This window comes from Bufo gargarizans, chromosome 5, assembly GCF_014858855.1.
Source record: "Bufo gargarizans isolate SCDJY-AF-19 chromosome 5, ASM1485885v1, whole genome shotgun sequence".
NCBI lineage: Eukaryota > Metazoa > Chordata > Amphibia > Anura > Bufonidae > Bufo > Bufo gargarizans.
The window spans coordinates 197,706,891-197,724,211 of NC_058084.1; the positions used below are offsets into that span (position 1 = coordinate 197,706,891).

At 40.8% G+C, this 17,321-nt stretch overlaps 1 protein-coding gene across 2 annotated transcripts in view; it reads left to right on the forward strand.

Annotated features, from left to right (window-relative positions):
• Nucleotides 1-17,321, forward strand: part of ITGA9 (integrin subunit alpha 9) — a 459,851-nt gene that overhangs the window by 89,536 nt on the left and 352,994 nt on the right. For both annotated transcript variants that reach the window (XM_044293305.1, XM_044293304.1), the window contains exons 8-10: nucleotides 2,169-2,237; nucleotides 10,172-10,309; nucleotides 15,372-15,477. In XM_044293305.1, coding sequence (XP_044149240.1) covers nucleotides 2,169-2,237; nucleotides 10,172-10,309; nucleotides 15,372-15,477 — 313 coding nt within the window. The remainder of the gene's footprint in view (nucleotides 1-2,168; nucleotides 2,238-10,171; nucleotides 10,310-15,371; nucleotides 15,478-17,321) is intronic.

Below are 17,321 nucleotides of genomic sequence, written 5' to 3' on the forward strand. Positions count from 1 at the left end.
CAAGTTAAAGGGCATCTGTCAGCAGATTTGTAGCTGTGAAACTGGCTGACCTGTTACATGGGCACTTGGCAGCTGAAGGCATCTGTGTTGGTTCTATGTTCATATGTGCCCGCATTGCTGAGAAAAATGAAGTTTTAGTATATGCAAATGAGCCTCTAGGAGCAACGTGGACGCTGCGCTTACTTTTAAAGGCTCTGCTCTCTATTTTAATTGACTGGACCTGGCAGTGTAAACGTGATTACACCTGGTCCTGATTTCTCCTAAAGTCAATCGAAATGCAGAGATTGTAGCAGTTGCAGAGACCTGAGCCTCTAGGTGTAATGGCAATGCCCCGCTGCTCCTAGAGGCAAATTCGCATATATTAAAACTTAATTTTTCTCAGCAATGCGGGCACATATGAGAGGCCTTCAGCTGCCAAGCGCACATGTAACAGGTTAGCCAGTTTCATAGGGACAAATCTGCTGACAAATGCCCTCTAATGTGAGTTTCAAAAACCACTAAAAACGTCATTGTAGATTTTTGTGCTTGCTGTAGATTTTGAAATCTGCATCCTGCTCTACTTGCTATTACAGTGGGTGAAATGTATGTCAACTGAGACCTTCCTTTTTTGTATAAAGCCTTCTCTGCTGTGCCATATTCACACTCTATGCATGTAGACTGAAAATGAAGTATATTATTGACTGCTGATGATAAAGGTTTGATCACTGGGTGTCTGACTGTTGGACCCTCTCATGGTCATGAGAATGGTTGTCTCTAAGTCTGTGTTGTTAATTGAGCATTATTGCACATGCTTAAAGGGGTTCCCCGGGAATTAGGAAAATGAAAATACTTAAATATTACTTTATTATAAATATATTCCCAAATACCTTTCATTATCTATAGTGGCTCGTTTTGTATAGGGAGCAATCATTAGGAGAAATAAAATGGCCGCCGTCCTATTAGCACACACAAAACCTGTCCTAATCGCGCAGGACAAGTTACTTCACAACACTGAGCTAAAGAGCTGCCTCATCCTCCGCTCTGCTTTGCTTGTCAAGGATTATGATGTTGAATACAGCTCATAAGAACTTCAGCTGAATCTCTGTAGGAATGTAGTTCATGGGGAGACATGAAGTACAAAGGATGGACAGGACATACAGTGGTAATGTGGGGCTGTGGTAATGGAGACTGCATACAAGTGCTGCTACTTATTATCCACACTGTCCTCTCTGTAGTTCATGTCGCCTCATGATCTCCATTCCTATAGAGATTCAGTGGAAGATCTTATCAGCTGTATTCAGGATTATAATCCCTGACAAGCAGATCAAAGAGGAGGATGAGGCAGCTCTTTAGCTCAGTGCTCTGAAGTAACTTGTCCTCCTGTGTGATTAGGACAGGTTTTGTGTGTACTAATAGAATGGCTGCCATTTTATTTCTCCTAACGATTGCTCCCTAGACAAAACAAACCATTACAACTAATGAAAAGTATTTGGGAGTATATTTATAATAAAATAATATTTAAATATTTTAATTTTCTTAATTCCCAGAGAACCCCTTTAAGTCCAGATCCATTCACTGCTTATGGGACTGCTGAGCACAGTGTTCAGATATCCCCATAGAAGTGAATGGAACAGTGGTCACACATGCACCCAAATACCCCATTCACACAGGGAGGCTTGAAAATCCATTCATGTGATCATGGGAGGGACCCAATGATGAGATCCTCGGCATTTATGTAGTTAGGTTATACATGTTGTTAGTGGGCCAACTAGAATACAATTAGTCTATTTGTTTAGTAAGAAGAGTCATATAATAAATGCCAGCATTCTGTAAGGGGTTCTCCAGGCTTTTACTATTGATGACCTATCCTCCTGCTCGCCATAGACACAGCAGCAGGAAGAGAGAAGGGATATGGCACTGCGCTCACCTTCCCTTCATACGCTGATCGGCAGGGTGCCGGGTGTCGGACTCCCGCCAATCTGATATTGATGACCTATACTGAGGATAGGTCATCAATATTAAAAGCCTGGAGAACCCTTTTAATAATGAGGCACACATCTGCAACATTGGAAATGCTGCCCACAAAATTTTTTATGTTGTCGAAGTGTAGACAAGGGGAAAAAAAAGAATGCATCCAAATGTTACATAGATATAGTATGAGTGTGCTTGACGTCATTTTTCTTTATCAGGTCTATATCTTCAGATCAGACAAGGCATCTGGGTCACTTGTTAGGATTTTTCAAGCTTTGGGGAAAAAGGTGAGTTTTCTTTGCGGTTAGTTGACTTCTGTGTTTTTTCTACAATCACTTATCTTCATTATATTTTCACTTTGATACCTGAATGTTATTATAATTCTGTGTGTGATAGGACACATCTAACCTGGACTGGATTTCTACAATAAATCTGGCCATACACTTTAAATTGTAAAATTCAGGGTTGGCCAATGATCTCAGTAGTCACCCACACAATGTTCTGCAGCTGCGTCTGCTCTGCTGGCTGACTGCGTGACTCAGGAGTGGGAGCTTTTTGATGCTCCAGAGTCCAGCCTCCGGGGACTCTCCAGGTCACTGTGGTGTTCTGTTCAGGATGTCAGAGTCAATGTAGCACGATTGGCGAATATGAAGATGAGGGGCCCTCTTTCTCAGTGCTTAGTCTCATTCTGTAATGGCGCTGGATTGAGTCACACGGGCAAAGCAGTAGAGGTTAGGCTACTTTCACAGTAGTGTTTTTTGCGGATCCATCATGGATCTGCAAAAACGCTTCTGTTACAATAATACAACCGCATGCATCCGTCATGAACAGATCCGGTTGTATTATGTCTTCTATAGCCATGACGGATACGTCTTGAACTCCATTGAAAGTCAATGTGGGACGGGTCCGTTTTCTATTGTGCCAGATTGTGTCAAAGAAAACGGATCCATCCCCATTGACTTACATGGTGTGCCAGGACGGATCCGTTTGGCTCCGCTTCGTCAGGCGGACAACAAAACGCTGCAGGCAGTGTTTTGGTGTCCGCCTCCAGAGCGGAATGGTGACTGAACAGAGGCAAACTGATGCATTCTGAGCCAATCCTTTTCCATTCAGAATGCATTAGGGCAAAACTGATCTGTTTTGGACCGCTTGTGAGAGCTCTGAACGGATCTAACAAACGGAAAGTCAAAACGCAAGTGTGGAAGTAGCCTTAGGTGGAGGTGCCTAAAATTCTGCTGGCCAATCAGCAGCACAGCATCTGCAGTAACATAGAGAGGGGATTTGTGTATTCAAGTTAGAAAGGGGCCAGGCCCATTCAACCTGGCCAGCACCCCCTAACCTCAATGGCCCTATGGAATCAAGCACCCAGAATGTATGCCCTGCGAGTCCTCTCTACCTTCTGAAATGTCATTCTAGTTTCTAAAACACCCAAGACAGACCAGATTCCTTGAATTGAATGAGTTATCCCAAGCGGCTTATATACAAAAGTATTGTTCTCTGATTACTATAGTTGCTGAATTACATTTTGTTATATGCACATGTCTTCTAGGCAGTAGTGTATGTAGTGATAATGTGAGCCACACAAGCTAAATCTATGTGTCTAATATTTATCTATCTATCTATCTGTCTATCTATTGTGGGGTTTCGCTCTGGTAGACAGAATTAGCGGATGCAGTATAGAGGCAACAACAAGTTCATTGGTTCAAACAGTTCAGTGTTTTATTCATACTTTAGGCAAGTGACAGAACAAGCAGTCATAATCAAGCAAAAAAAAAAAAAGTCACCTTGCAGTGTTGGTGGTAATTCACATCATGCTGCAATTCGCCTCAAAGAGACCTTTTACACTAAACAGGTATCAATCCTTCATCCAGACACAAGGCTCCCAGATCTCAACACAGAGACATGACTTCTGAGCCCAGCTGCCTATTTAAGGACAGCCATGTTCTGCCAAAACCCTAAAATCCGGTTCGGTATTTGACCTCACCTGGCTGTAAATCAGCCCAGCAGCACATGCTGGGGGGAAAATACCTGTTTTCCCAGACCAAACCCCTCACTGTCCTACTTGGGAAAACATCTACATTAACTCCTTAGCTATGAGTTTGGCCGAGGTATGTCGCAGTGGCACCGCCTTCGGGTACCAAGTGGCGTAGTCTAGAATGACTAAGATGTGTTAATGCTCTCTGGCGGACTTCGGTACTGGGCCTATGAGGTCCATAGCTATTCGGTCAAACTGTACTTCTATAATAGGGAAAGGTCCTAGGGGACTACGGAAATGTGGCTGGGGGCTAATTATCTGGCAGGTCGGGCAAGACTTACTCTTCTACTTCTTTGAATATACTGGGCCAGTAAAACCGCTGTAGAATATGATCCTGAGTTTTCTGAAGCCCCATGTGACCCCCGAGAACGTGATGGTGGGCTGAATCTAACACACGCTTGCGATAAGCCTTGGGTACCACCAACTGTTCAATAGGCTCACCCCGTAGTTGATTTACCCGATACAACATATCCTGCTAAAACCCTAAAATCCAGTCCGGTATTTGACCTCACCTGGCTGTAAATTAGCCCAGCAGCACATGCTGGGAGGAAAATACCTGTTTTCCCAGACCAAACCTCTCACTGTGTCACACTATCTGTCTATCTAAATCTGTGTATCTAATATCTATCTACTTGCCTGTCTGTCTAATTTTCACCTGCAGAAGTAGATTATTTCAAACCTATATATCCCAATGTTACAGTGGCTTTAAATACCATATTTGTATTCCACAAAAAAAAACTAAAAAACTGGCGTACATGCTGTGTCTCACATTTATTATGTTTAGAAACTTTTTAGAAACTTTGTGTCTTGGTTGGCAAGATGTGTTGCCTTGCAGGAAAGGGTATGGCTTAGCTAAAAGGGGGTGTAGCTTGAGTTTCACCAAAAAGCTCCAAAATTAAAGAAAACCTTTTATTACAAAAACGCTGTGCAATCATGCAGCATGATAAAACGCAGGAGGAACTGAGCAGATTGATTTGTGTTGTTCTTTGTGACTTCAGTTGTAAAGGAGGCCATCTTTTCAGTTATAGATAGAATCCCCTGTATGTGTATACATAGTCACTGATAAAACAGCACCCATATACAACTGATGTTAGACAGAGCAGAGATTTAAAGGGACACTAAACCTGAAAAACAAGAAAAAAAGCATCAACTGCTGAGGAAAGTTTGTCTATACCTCTTTCTTCTTAGGTATCAGTTTTTTACAAGACCTCCTGTTTATGCAGGGATACTAGACAGTACCAGTGCACTGACACTACAAAAAGTGCTACCAGGTGCTATCAATTTTGCCTATATAGGCAGGAGGATTTCTCACTTTCTGTCTAGGCAAATCTGACACTCATCATTGTGGGAAAGCTTGATTTTCAAGTGTTTTTGATCTGCACACATTATCTAGATAAGATTACCCTTACATTATGCAAGTAACCCAGCTTCCTCAGGATCCTGAAAGGCAAATCTGCCGAGCTATGGCAGTATTTCGGAGTGAGGGGAATATTTGTTTTTAGTATATTTAGTATTCTACATTCTCTGTTACAGTTCCACATGGATGGTATGCCAGCTTTCCCACGGCCCTGAAAAGTTGTGGCATTTTAGTATTCAGTGGTCTAATACAGTTACACATAGTGGTAGCCCACCTTTCCTTGGACCTTGAAAAGCAAATCTGCCTAGCTATGGCACTACTTAGGAATGGGGTGGGAATTATTTTGGTAGATTTGGTATTCTGGAGTCTATTGCCATTCCATATAGTGATAACCCACCTTTCCTGTGACCCTGAAAGGCAAGTGTGCCAAGATATGGCACGGTACAAAATAGGAATGAGGAGGGGGATTTGTCTTGGGAGATTTAGTATTCTGCAGTTTCTATTGCCGTTCTACATGGTGGTAACCTAGCTTTCCCAGGATCCTGAAAAGCAAATTTTCCCAGCTATGGCACTATTTAGGGGTGAGGAGGGGGGATTTGTCTTGGTAAATGTAGTACTCTGTGGTCTATTACAGTTCCACATAGTGGTACCACAACTTTCCCAGGCTATGGCATGATTTAAGAATAGGGAGCAGGATTTATCTTGGTAGATTTGGCATTTTGCAGTCTATTATAGTTCCATATGGGGGAAATCCAGCTTTCCCAGGGACCTAAAAAGCAAATCTGCCTAGCTATGGCACTATTTAGAAGCCAGGAGGGGAATTTAATTAGGTAGACTTAGTATTTAACAGTCCCTATTACAGCTCCACATAATGTGTTAGCCAGCTTTCCTAGGGCCCTGTATGACAAATCTGCTAGATATGCCTCAGTACAGAGAATTTATCATTCGGATTCTTACTCAGCTTTTTTAGGGCCCTGGCTAGCAATTCAGTTAGGTATTCTACAATACTGGGAATTTACCAATTCGTAAATAGGCTGTTCTGGAATTCTGCAGTCTGGGAAAGCTGGTTTAGGCTCCATTCACACGTCCATAATATTGGGTCCGCATCCGTTCTGCAAATTGCGGAACGGGTGCGGAGCCATTCATTCTCTATGGGGCAGCAATGGATGCGGACAGTACACAGTGTTCTGTCCGCATCTGCATTTCCGGAGCACGCCACCGATCTTCCTGTCCATGGCTCCGGAAAAAAATAGAACATGTCCTATTCTTGTCCGCAATTGCGGACAAGAATAGGCATTTCTAGCTCTACTGTCTTGTCACCCAGGTTTTCCAGGACACTGAAGGGCAAGTTGTTCTAACTTTATGAAAGGATTTGTTACTACATAACTAGGCAACTTTGGAATTTAGCAATCTGTAAAAGCTGGGTAATAATCTCTGCAGAGATGTAATGTAGGCAACAATTTGTACATAGATTCTATATACACTATATCCATAAATATAATATCAGGACAATTGTGAGTATGTGCTGTACATGTAGTTTGCAGTCTCCAGCCTACCTCCGCATGCTACCCAGCTCTCTAAAGCAGCTGAAAGGCAAATCTGCACAATTTTGCAGTGAACACAGGTCTATGCAAGTTAGCTATTTGTACTATGGCTGGTGCTGTTACTAAATCTATTTTCTACTATTGGTAACTAGATTATTTTCAATGAAATGGCCACACTCACTGTGTAGACAAAAATGATCCAGACTAAACACAGGGGCAGAAGACATGGCTGCAGCCTGTAGGAACAGTGCACTGCTTTTCTAGTCTATTTTTCATGGTCTGACGAAACAAGAACAAACAAACATAAGGACATTGTATTTTGTTGTTCTTTCTTTGTTTGGATTCTGAGTTTAGTAGTCTATCAAATGTATAAAATACAAGTTTTACAAAATCTTTTCCCAAAAAACGATATAACAATTTGCTGAGCTTCTCCAGTTCTATAACATGCTGCTGGCAGATTTCTCAGCATTTTCTGGTGACAGATTTTCTTTAATGTTTTTCCAACAAGGGCTGTACATGTACTTCACAGCGGAAGATGAGTTCCCACATTACGCTGTACATATACAGCACAACAAAATCCACTCACCGCATGTAATCTGGGCTTATACCTCCCCCTGCTGCCCTGATATCTGCGATTGGCCGATGTAGTTTAACAAATGTCACTTTTGGGGGGTTTACACTGTAGGGGTACCTCAGGGTTTTTTCAAATGCAATATACGGCCCAAAAACCATTCCAGCAAAATCTGCCCTCAAAAGTGGTGTAAAAATGCAAAAGGTCACAAAATGTTTGGGCAAGTGAGATCAAAAAGTCACAGAAGCTTCATTTTGCGACTTTTTCAAGCCAGAATTGTGGAGTAAAGACATGATAAATCAGAGCCTAAATGTACCACTAACTTGAAGTATGACAACATTCTCAGAATCGCTTGGATAAGCATTCCAAAGTTATTACCACATAATGGCAAATTAGCAAAAATAGGCTCAGTTAAGAAGGTAAAACTGTCTGTTTTCTGAAGGTGTTAAATGCACCTTTAGGCTGCTTGATCGTCAGGCATATTATTGCTAACGAGTGTTCATAAGGATGCTCATTAGCGATAATCTGCCTGTGTAAAGGTGACGCAGATTACCCGATCATCGGGTAATAGATTGTTGGCGTGGTCACCTAAATTGTTGTTTGCCAGCAGCAGATCGTGCCATCTAAGGCTACTTTCACACTAGCGTTCGATCGGATCCGTTCTGAACGGATCCGATCATATTAATGCAGACGGAGGCTCCGTTCAGTACGGATCCGTCTGCATTATTTTGGCATATAAAAGCTAAGTGTGAAAATAGCCTCGGACGGATCCGTCCAGACTTTCAATGTAAAGTCAATGGGGGACGGATCCGCTTGAAGATTGAGCCATATGGTGACATCTTCAAGCGGATCCGTTCCCATTGACTTACATTGTAAGTCTGAACGGATCCGCTCTCTTCCGCACGGCCAGGCAGACAGCTGAACGCTGCAAGCAGCGTTCAGCTGTCCGCCTGTCCGTGCGGAGGTGAGCAGAGCGGAGGCTGAACACCGCCAGACTGATGCAGTCTGAGCGGATCCGCTCCATTCAGACTGCATCAGGGCTGGACGGAGGCGTTCGGGTCCGCTCGTGAGCTCCTTCAAACGGATCTCACGAACGGACCTATGAACGCTAGTGTGAAAGTAGCCTAAACAGCCTCTGCTGCTGGCAAATGAGCCTGGAATTAGCAATCACTCCTCCCCATACATTTACATGCAGCAGTCTCCTCCACTGAAAAGCTAGATATTGTCGAGAAGGAAGTGTTCTTTCCTGACAATCGCTTGCTGCATTGGGCCATTATGATCCAGCATGAGCCACTTTGAAAAACTTGGCACAACTTTAGACTGCCTGTCTGAATTTACACTGTCCAAATAAATTAGATTAGTACAGTAAATGTTCCTTATTATGTTATAATTTGCAATTATATCTTATATTTTTTATGGTTAATTATTCAAAATTCAATATAATGTTATAATTTGCAATTATATCTTATATTTTTTTATGGTTAATTATTCAAAATTCTCATATTAAATGATGCAATAGATTTTGGCAATACATGTCTGAATATTTAATAGTATGCACAGTTCATGCATATGTATTTGCATTTAAATACATTTAATTCTACAGCTTTGCCCTGTGTTACCCATTTTAATACAGTCTGTTACACTTAACCTCTAGACCGTCAGGTTCTTGAATCGTGTTACAAGATCAATGTCACTAATACGTAATTGTGCTCATTGATCACTGTCAAGTGGACATTAACATGACTATGGACAGTTATTGAATATGCTAAAGCAACCATTAAATAGATTAGTGACGTGTTCTTCTGTAATTACTGAAGAATTTCTCTGACGCGGACTGAATGGGACTTTTACGTACTGCTGGAATAAATCCTATAGTTGTTAATTGGTAATTTTACAAAATGTTGTCCCTTAGCTCACAAGCCAAATTGTAGCTGCCAAGCTTGAGACACTACATGTTTTATTCATATGGAAATAGTTATTAAAAAAATGCATGTGACTCAATAAAGATTTCAGGACTATATACATGATGGCACCGGAAGGTCATTTTTTATTTCCCAATTGTTGCTGTTTTCAGAGTGGAGTTGGTAGAAGCAAGGGAAGAATAAGAAAATGAGTCCTAGTGTAGGTAGCTCCTTTATGTTACCTGTTTTGCATGGCACCGGCCAGATTACTATATCAGGGATTCTGGTCTGTCTCCATTTACAGCACAGTTATATAAAGTAAGGTCCAGGGCTAAATAAGATCTCCAGCTCAGATGTATGTGGTAGCAGTCACCTCAGTTTTCCAAACTAGTCTAGCGTGCACCATTTTATTTAGTTGATATAATTTTCAAATTGGACAAGGACTCAATTTTTTTTTTTTAGACACCTTAATGGGTTTCGTGAGTTTGGGTAAAAGCATCAGGAAATTGCATTGATAAAACTCTTCCATTGCTTCTCGTGCCTTACCTCCAGTTACCCACTTCCATATTAGTTGCACCTCTGTACTAAACTTAGTCACCTCTCTAACTATGTGAAAGCAGTGATCCAGCCATATATGATACAATTAAGACATGAAGAAAAGCAGCATAATAAATCTAATCTATAAGGTAAAAATTAATTTAAAAAAAGAAAGAAACAACCATGTTCTCTCCCTTCTGTTATCAGAACTTAATGCAGAAACCTTTATGTGGGCAGAAATACTGAATGCTTTGTTATGACTCAACTTGGTTACAGATGGGCTCTTACTTTGGCTCCTCCTTATGTGCAGTTGATCTGAACGCTGACGGACTATCAGACCTCTTGGTAGGGGCTCCCATGTACTCCGAGGTTAGAGATGAAGGACAAGTTACTGTGTACATCAACAGAGGAAATGTAAGTAATTGTTTTTTGATAAAACATTGTTGGGACGTTAAAGGGAATTTATTTCTACATTTACACTGGAAATGCTAAGAGGGGAGCAAAAAAATTGCTGTGTTGAATTTGTATGAATAGAAGATTTTTAGATGTTGGAGGAAATATACACAAAGGGGAAGATTTATCATGAGGAGAATTTTTAAAGTCATTTTTTTTTGCTGAAGTCTGCATTACTGTAATTTGCAACAAATGTATCAAATGTTATACATTGTTTGATACATTTGGTGCATCTTTAAGTTTAACACTGATATCTTGAGATGTTGTGCTTTTAACAGCATCCAAAGGTGGACTGGCCATAGACAGGGAGATTTCCCAGTGGGCCACCCTAGCCTTCCTCATAGCTACCAGCCGGGTACATAGCAATCTGATCCTCTCAGCATTAGTTAATGCTAGGAGCATCAGATATTTGAACACCTGGCGTGCGGCAGCAGGGTGGTGATACAGTTGAATACAGTGGTGCGTTTTCTGTATTTTGTGCTGCACTGTAGAATTTTGTGCTGCACTAGGGTATTGCTGCCCCCACCTACTTGTGTTGTCCCTGCTACCTGTGTTAGTCCTGCCTACAACATGGGGCCACTTTTATTTTATTTTGTGCCCAGAGGCATTTTTAAGTGCTCAGTCCTCCCCTGACAGTATCCATTTACTGAAGAAAGATTTGGACAGTTTTTAAAACTTTTTTTTTTTTTATTCAGCTCAACAGGCTAACCACATCTAATTTATCATCCACTTTTCAAAATAGAAGTGAATGGTATAAAATGCAAATGTCACAAAATGTGTTTCTCCAATAAGCTCAAAAAGACACAAAAGCCCTATTTTGCGACCTTTTGAAGCCTTGTGAATTTTGGAGTGCGGCGCGTCATAAATTCCCCCCAAAGTGTTTTTGAACTCCATCATTTCTCCTCCAGCTATATCCTACAATTAAAAAGGAAACGACAGGAAAACTTCATCAATACTGCTCTGTGCTAACAATGTTTGTTCAAGGTATAGAGATACATTAGCAGTGTACTGTATGGTACAATTAATTTATGGTTATAGACAAGAAGCTGTTACCTAGTTACATAGTTAATACGGTTGAAAAAAGACATAAGTCCATCAAGTTCAACCAAGGGATAGGTGGGGACACGAATCCCAGAAGGAAGTGAGACTCAGAATTCTAAATGTTTTCATAAGCATTAGGCTACATTCACACGTCAGTATTTTTCTATATCCCGATTTTCGGTCCGTTTTTTGCGGATCCGTTGTTCCTGAAAATGTTTCCGTATGTCATCCGTTTTTTGCGGATCCGCAAAAAACGGAAACATGTATAAATTTCAATAAGCAAATAAAGTTGTTTGGATTTCTTTAAAAAATAAATTAAAATTAAAATGTAATTTCCAGGAACGGAATCCGCATAAAACGGATGACATACGTAATGACATCCGAATGTCTTCCGTTTTTTTGCGGATCCATTGACTTTGTATTGTACCAGGATCCGAATTTTGCGGAAAAGAATAGGACATGTTTTATATTTAAACGGATATGCGGAACGGAACAACGGAAACGGACAGCACACATTGTGCTGTCCGATTTTTTTACAGGACCCATTGAAAGTGAATAGGTCCAGATCTGGTCCAGATCTGTTCCGCAAAAAACGGAACAGATCAGGAAAGAAAAAACGGACGTGTGAATGGACTCTTAATGTCATTTACTTTTAAGAATTCATCTAAACCCTTTTTAAAACTGTCCACTGTTCCTGCTGTGACCATGTCCTGAGGAAGTCTATTCCACAGCTTCACTGTTCTTACAGTAAATAAGCTTTGATGCTGTTGTATTCTTAATGGGAAATGTTTTCATGGCTTTACTGTCACTTTAAAAGTTTACTACTGTACTGTACTTTCTTTGGGATAATATTAAGGGGAGCACAGATGCTTCTCTAGGGCCTCCACTCTGTGATTTCCCTTAGACATAAATCTATTTTACTTGCAGACGTATAGTCATTTCCTAGAATTTACAGACTTTGTAACCCAGCATTACATTTGGCAGCGTTTCAACAACTGTGGGTCTTTCCTTCTTATGAGTGTTTCTTACAACATGAAAAGACAAATCATGGATGTACAGCTTTGCCAGCTGGAAATGGAAGATATTCAGTTTACTGCCTCTCTAGTAAGCCCATTACGTTAATCAGGTTTCTATTGTCTCTGACCTAAAATTGGTTTGGTTATTGCTTGACGTTGTTTCAGCTCCCTCGAGCTCACAGATTTCATTAGTCCGGATTTTATTTCCCCTTCAATAGAAATGTATTCATGTGCCTTCCAGTATTTGGAATTTTTTAAACTTTTTTTCCCGATAGTTTTTTTTTTTCTTTATAATCAAATATTTTTTGAATTGTTGCAGAAATTGTATTGTCACCATGTCTGCTGGGATTGTCTTTCAGAATAGTTGTATGTGAAATTACCAGAGTATTTCTAACGTCTCTCCACTCTCTCCTGTGCACTTGACCCAATACCATCCCACCTCATCCCTAACCTAACCATAGTGTTTATCCTAGCCCTAACTCATCTCTTAAACCTATCACTAACCTTTGGTGTCTTTCTCTCGGGTTTTAAACATGCTACCATTACACCCATCCTCAAAAAGCCTTCACTTGACCCATCTTCTTTGTCCAGTTATCACCCCATATCACTTCTTCTGTATGCCTCAAAGCTACTTGAACAACATGTCCTTTCTGAACTGTCCTCTCGCCTCTCCTTCTGCTCCCTCTTTGACCGGCTACAATCTGGCTTCCGACCCCACCACTCGACTGAGACTGCCCTTACCAAAGTCACCAATGACCTACTAACAGCCAAAACCAAAAAACATTACTTTGTCCTCCTTCTCCTTGACCTGTTCTCTGCCTTTGACACTGTTGACAACTTCCTTCTGTTGCAAACTCTCTCATCTCTAGGCATCACTGACCTGGCCCTCTCCTGGATCACATCATACCTCACAGACCGGACGTTTAGCCTCTCCTACTCTCACACCACCTCCTTGTCTCATTCCCTCTCTGTTGGTGCCCCCAAGGCTCTGTCCTAGGACCCCTGCTCTTCTCTATCTACACTTGCGGCCTGGGACATCTCATAGAGGCCCATGGCTTTCAGTATCACTTTTATGCTGACGACACACAAATCTACCTCTCTGGTCCAGACATCACCACCATATTATCCAGAATCCCACAATGCCTATCTTCCATATCATCCTTCTTCTCCTCTCACTTTCTAAAACTTAATATGGATAAAACAGAATTCATTATCTTTCCTCCATCTTGCTCAACCCCCCCAACAGACCTATCTATCACGATCAATGGCTGCAAACTCTCCCCAGGCAACCAAGTCCGCTGCCTTGGAGTGACCTTGGATTCTGCCCTCTCCTTCTGACCGCACATCCAAGCCCCTTCCACCGCCTGCCGCCTCCAACTCAAAAAAATCTCCCGCATCGGCGCTTTCCTTAACTTTGAATCTGCGAAAATGCTTGTACATGCCCTCATCATCTCCCATCTAGACTACTGCAACATTCTGTGGCTTTCCATCTAGCACTCTCGCACCCTTCCAATATATCCTCCACTCTGCTGCCCGACTAATCCACCTCTCTCCTATGCCAATCCCTTCACTGGCTCCCCATTGCCCAGCGACTTCAGTTAAAAATACTACACCTCTTCAGACAAGCCCACAACCAGTCACCCTGCTGCCTCTATACCGCCATGACCAACTTAACCTGCACCTACTGTGTCCTTCTCCCATACCATGTAGATTGTAAGCCCTTATGGGCAGGGCCCTCTCTCCTTCTGTACCAGTCTGTATCTCGTCTTGTTCATGCTTAGTGCAGTTGCCTGTATTATGTATCTATACCCCTTTTCATATGTACAGCGCTATGGAATGAATTGCGCTTTAATAATAATAATAATAATAATAATAATAACAACGTCTGGTACAGACACATACACCACTTCTGTGCTCCATGTTTTTCAATATAGCACGTGCCTTTTGGCTAATATGATAACTAGCTAGCAACACTAGATTATACCTAGCATTGTTCATTAACATAGTATGGTGGAAAACGTGAGTAAATCAACATAGAAAGGGATTATTTACAGTAAGTGCAGTGACACTATGGAACTGTCTGCCTGAGGAGGTGGTGATGGTGAACTCAGTAAGAGTTCAAGAGGAGCCTGGATTTATTTTTTGGAGTGTAATAATATAACATTATAGCTACAAGATTTTTAGAGATGGGTCATTGGGTCTAGGGAATTATTGTGATGGTCAGATTTGGATTTACAATTGGCCTTTACCTCATGGCAATTTTTGCCTTCCTCTGGATCTACTTTTCAAGATAATAGTATGAATTGGATGGACGTATCCCTACTATTTTACAAAATCATTTGCACTCCCTTCCCTCCTGATTGTCTTTAGTGTCAGAATATGCATTGGTGACTTAGAGATGAGTAAATCAATTTGTCACAAATCTAATTCATTAACAATTTCCCCCAAATATTCATATTTCAGTAAATCTGCAGCTCTTGGGAATCGTCCCACATGAATCAGACAAAATGGCGGATACTATTTTACAGTTCAGAAGACAATGAATGAAGAAGGCATTTTTGGACTGTTTTTTTTTACTTTTTTAATTTAATTTGACTGATTTGTTCAAATTAGACAGGAAACATTTTGGGGGGTAGGTAATTCACTCATCTCTATTGGTAACCATACTTTCTTCTAAGATAATTGTGTCTGTAAATAGACCCTTTTTAAAAAATCTCTTCCACTTTGGTGCCACTGGATTTGCTGTGAATTCTCTTTTGTGTAGTTTACTGTTAACACAGTCTACTTTTTACTTACTGTTTATTGTTTGTTTTTGCAGTTTATAGAAATCATACTCCTCAGTGTTATTTAGAAAGCTAATTCGCCTCTCAGGTGCTTCTTGTCTGTGAAAAAAGCTACTGTCCATTGGGATAGGATTGTGTTAATGTGTAGTTTTCATTATACCTCTTTTGTTTCCTGTTTGCTAGGGAGTAATGGATGAACAAACTTCATTGAATGGAGACAATGCATATAATGCACAGTTTGGGGAAAGCATGGCTAACTTGGGCGATATTGATGATGATGGGTATCCAGGTCAGTATTCACTAATGCCAATGAACGATTTGAAAGCTTATACATATTTAATTTTATCTTCTTTATCAAGGCTGGTGTTCCCATACTGCAGTCTTGATCCCACTGCATTGGGATGAGATGCGCCTAATATAAAATCCAATGCAAATGCCTCTCAATAAATTAGTCACATCTTTAGCCCTCTGTGCTCCAGGAACTCAAGGCTACAGCAGCCAGAAGCTGGCATAAACTTGAGTTTCTGGCGCCAGTTTTAGTAAATCTGTCAGGCAGCGGGAAGCACCATCCCTAGCACTAAACCTTCTGCTTTCTTGCCACTTCAGAAAAGTGTTGAGAATGTTAAAAAGTCCCAAATTATGACGCAAATGTGGAGTGCACCATAATTTGTGACTTTTTTTTACGCTACAATATCAGAAGGGAATAATAGAGTTAGGGTCCTTTAGCAGATATTCTACGTGGTAACAAGGACCAGTCAATGATAACTGCATGTCGGCGGTTATCAGTGCTCATTACCTGCAATCAGTGCATAGTATGGGGATGAACAATCGCTAAGAATTGTTCATCCCCAAACAGTTTGCTTATCAGTAGCACATTCCCTGTTTATATGGCGCGATGTGCTGCAGGCACACAGGGATTTTGATCAGATCACTCTGAAAGGTGTGGCAGGTGATCAGCAGCTTACACAGGGCAGTGATCAGTAATGAGCTTTGTTTGGTCCCGATCATCAGCCTGTGTAAAATGGCCCCTAGTTTTAGTGATAAAATCTTGGCATAACCACTTTATGTATAGAAATTTATACATTTATAAATTACAGGTTTCACTGAATCTTTTCCCTCAAAACTATTTATCCATCTGTTGAGATCCTTCTCCTATAAACTGCAGATGGCACTGAATTTTGTGGTGACAGGTTTTTATTAAAGCTGTAATCAAAGCAAAAGGTGGCTACTTTGAAGAACCTAGAATATGACATATTTTCAGTTGTTTCACACTTTTTTGTTATGTATATAATTCCACATGTGTTGATTCATAGTTTTGATGCCTTCAGTGTGAATCTACAATTTTCATAGTCATGAAAATAAAGAAAACTCTTTGAATGAGAAGATGTGTACAAACTTTTGGTCTGTACTGTACATGAAATAAAATCAAAGCTCACTCTAGTATCATTTCCTAATAGCATCTAAGTAGATGTTCAGCACAAAGGCTCCAAGGCCTTGCTTATCAGTGCTTTTGGCTGCTTTCATGGCTATATGTAACGGTTTCACATGCAGATATCATTGTGTCAAGAGAGTGATGATGTCTTTATCTTAGCACAACATACATTTAGACTTTTTTCAGCCATGTTTTATGCTGCATTTCTTACACACTATGTATAATCTGCTGAATGAAATCAATTTTTTTTGCGTATTGCCTGCATTCGTTTGTAGCATTCACTGGTAAAATATAGATTTATGATTGAAATGTAGATTAAAGTGAAGCTCTACTTTTGGGGATGCTATAAAGAGCTTTTGCAGGTATTTCTACAAATATATTCAGTAATACGGCATTAAGATATATAGACATTATCTCAGGCCTACTAAGCCACCTTTACACCCCTTCCCTCTTGGCCACTTCACACAGTCAGTACTTGATCTTGTTTGTGGTTTTGGCTTACAGATACTGATGAAAAACACTGACCACATACTGAAGATGTGAAAGTGGCCTTCAGTTTAGTGACAATACTGAATTGACCTGAGGGCATTTTGCATAACAACCCCATTGAAAATGCTGTGGTTGCTAGCAATGTATCCGTATAAACTGGACTGTGAGACGTGATGTCCAGCAGAAAGCTGGATTGATAATGTCTTGCAGTG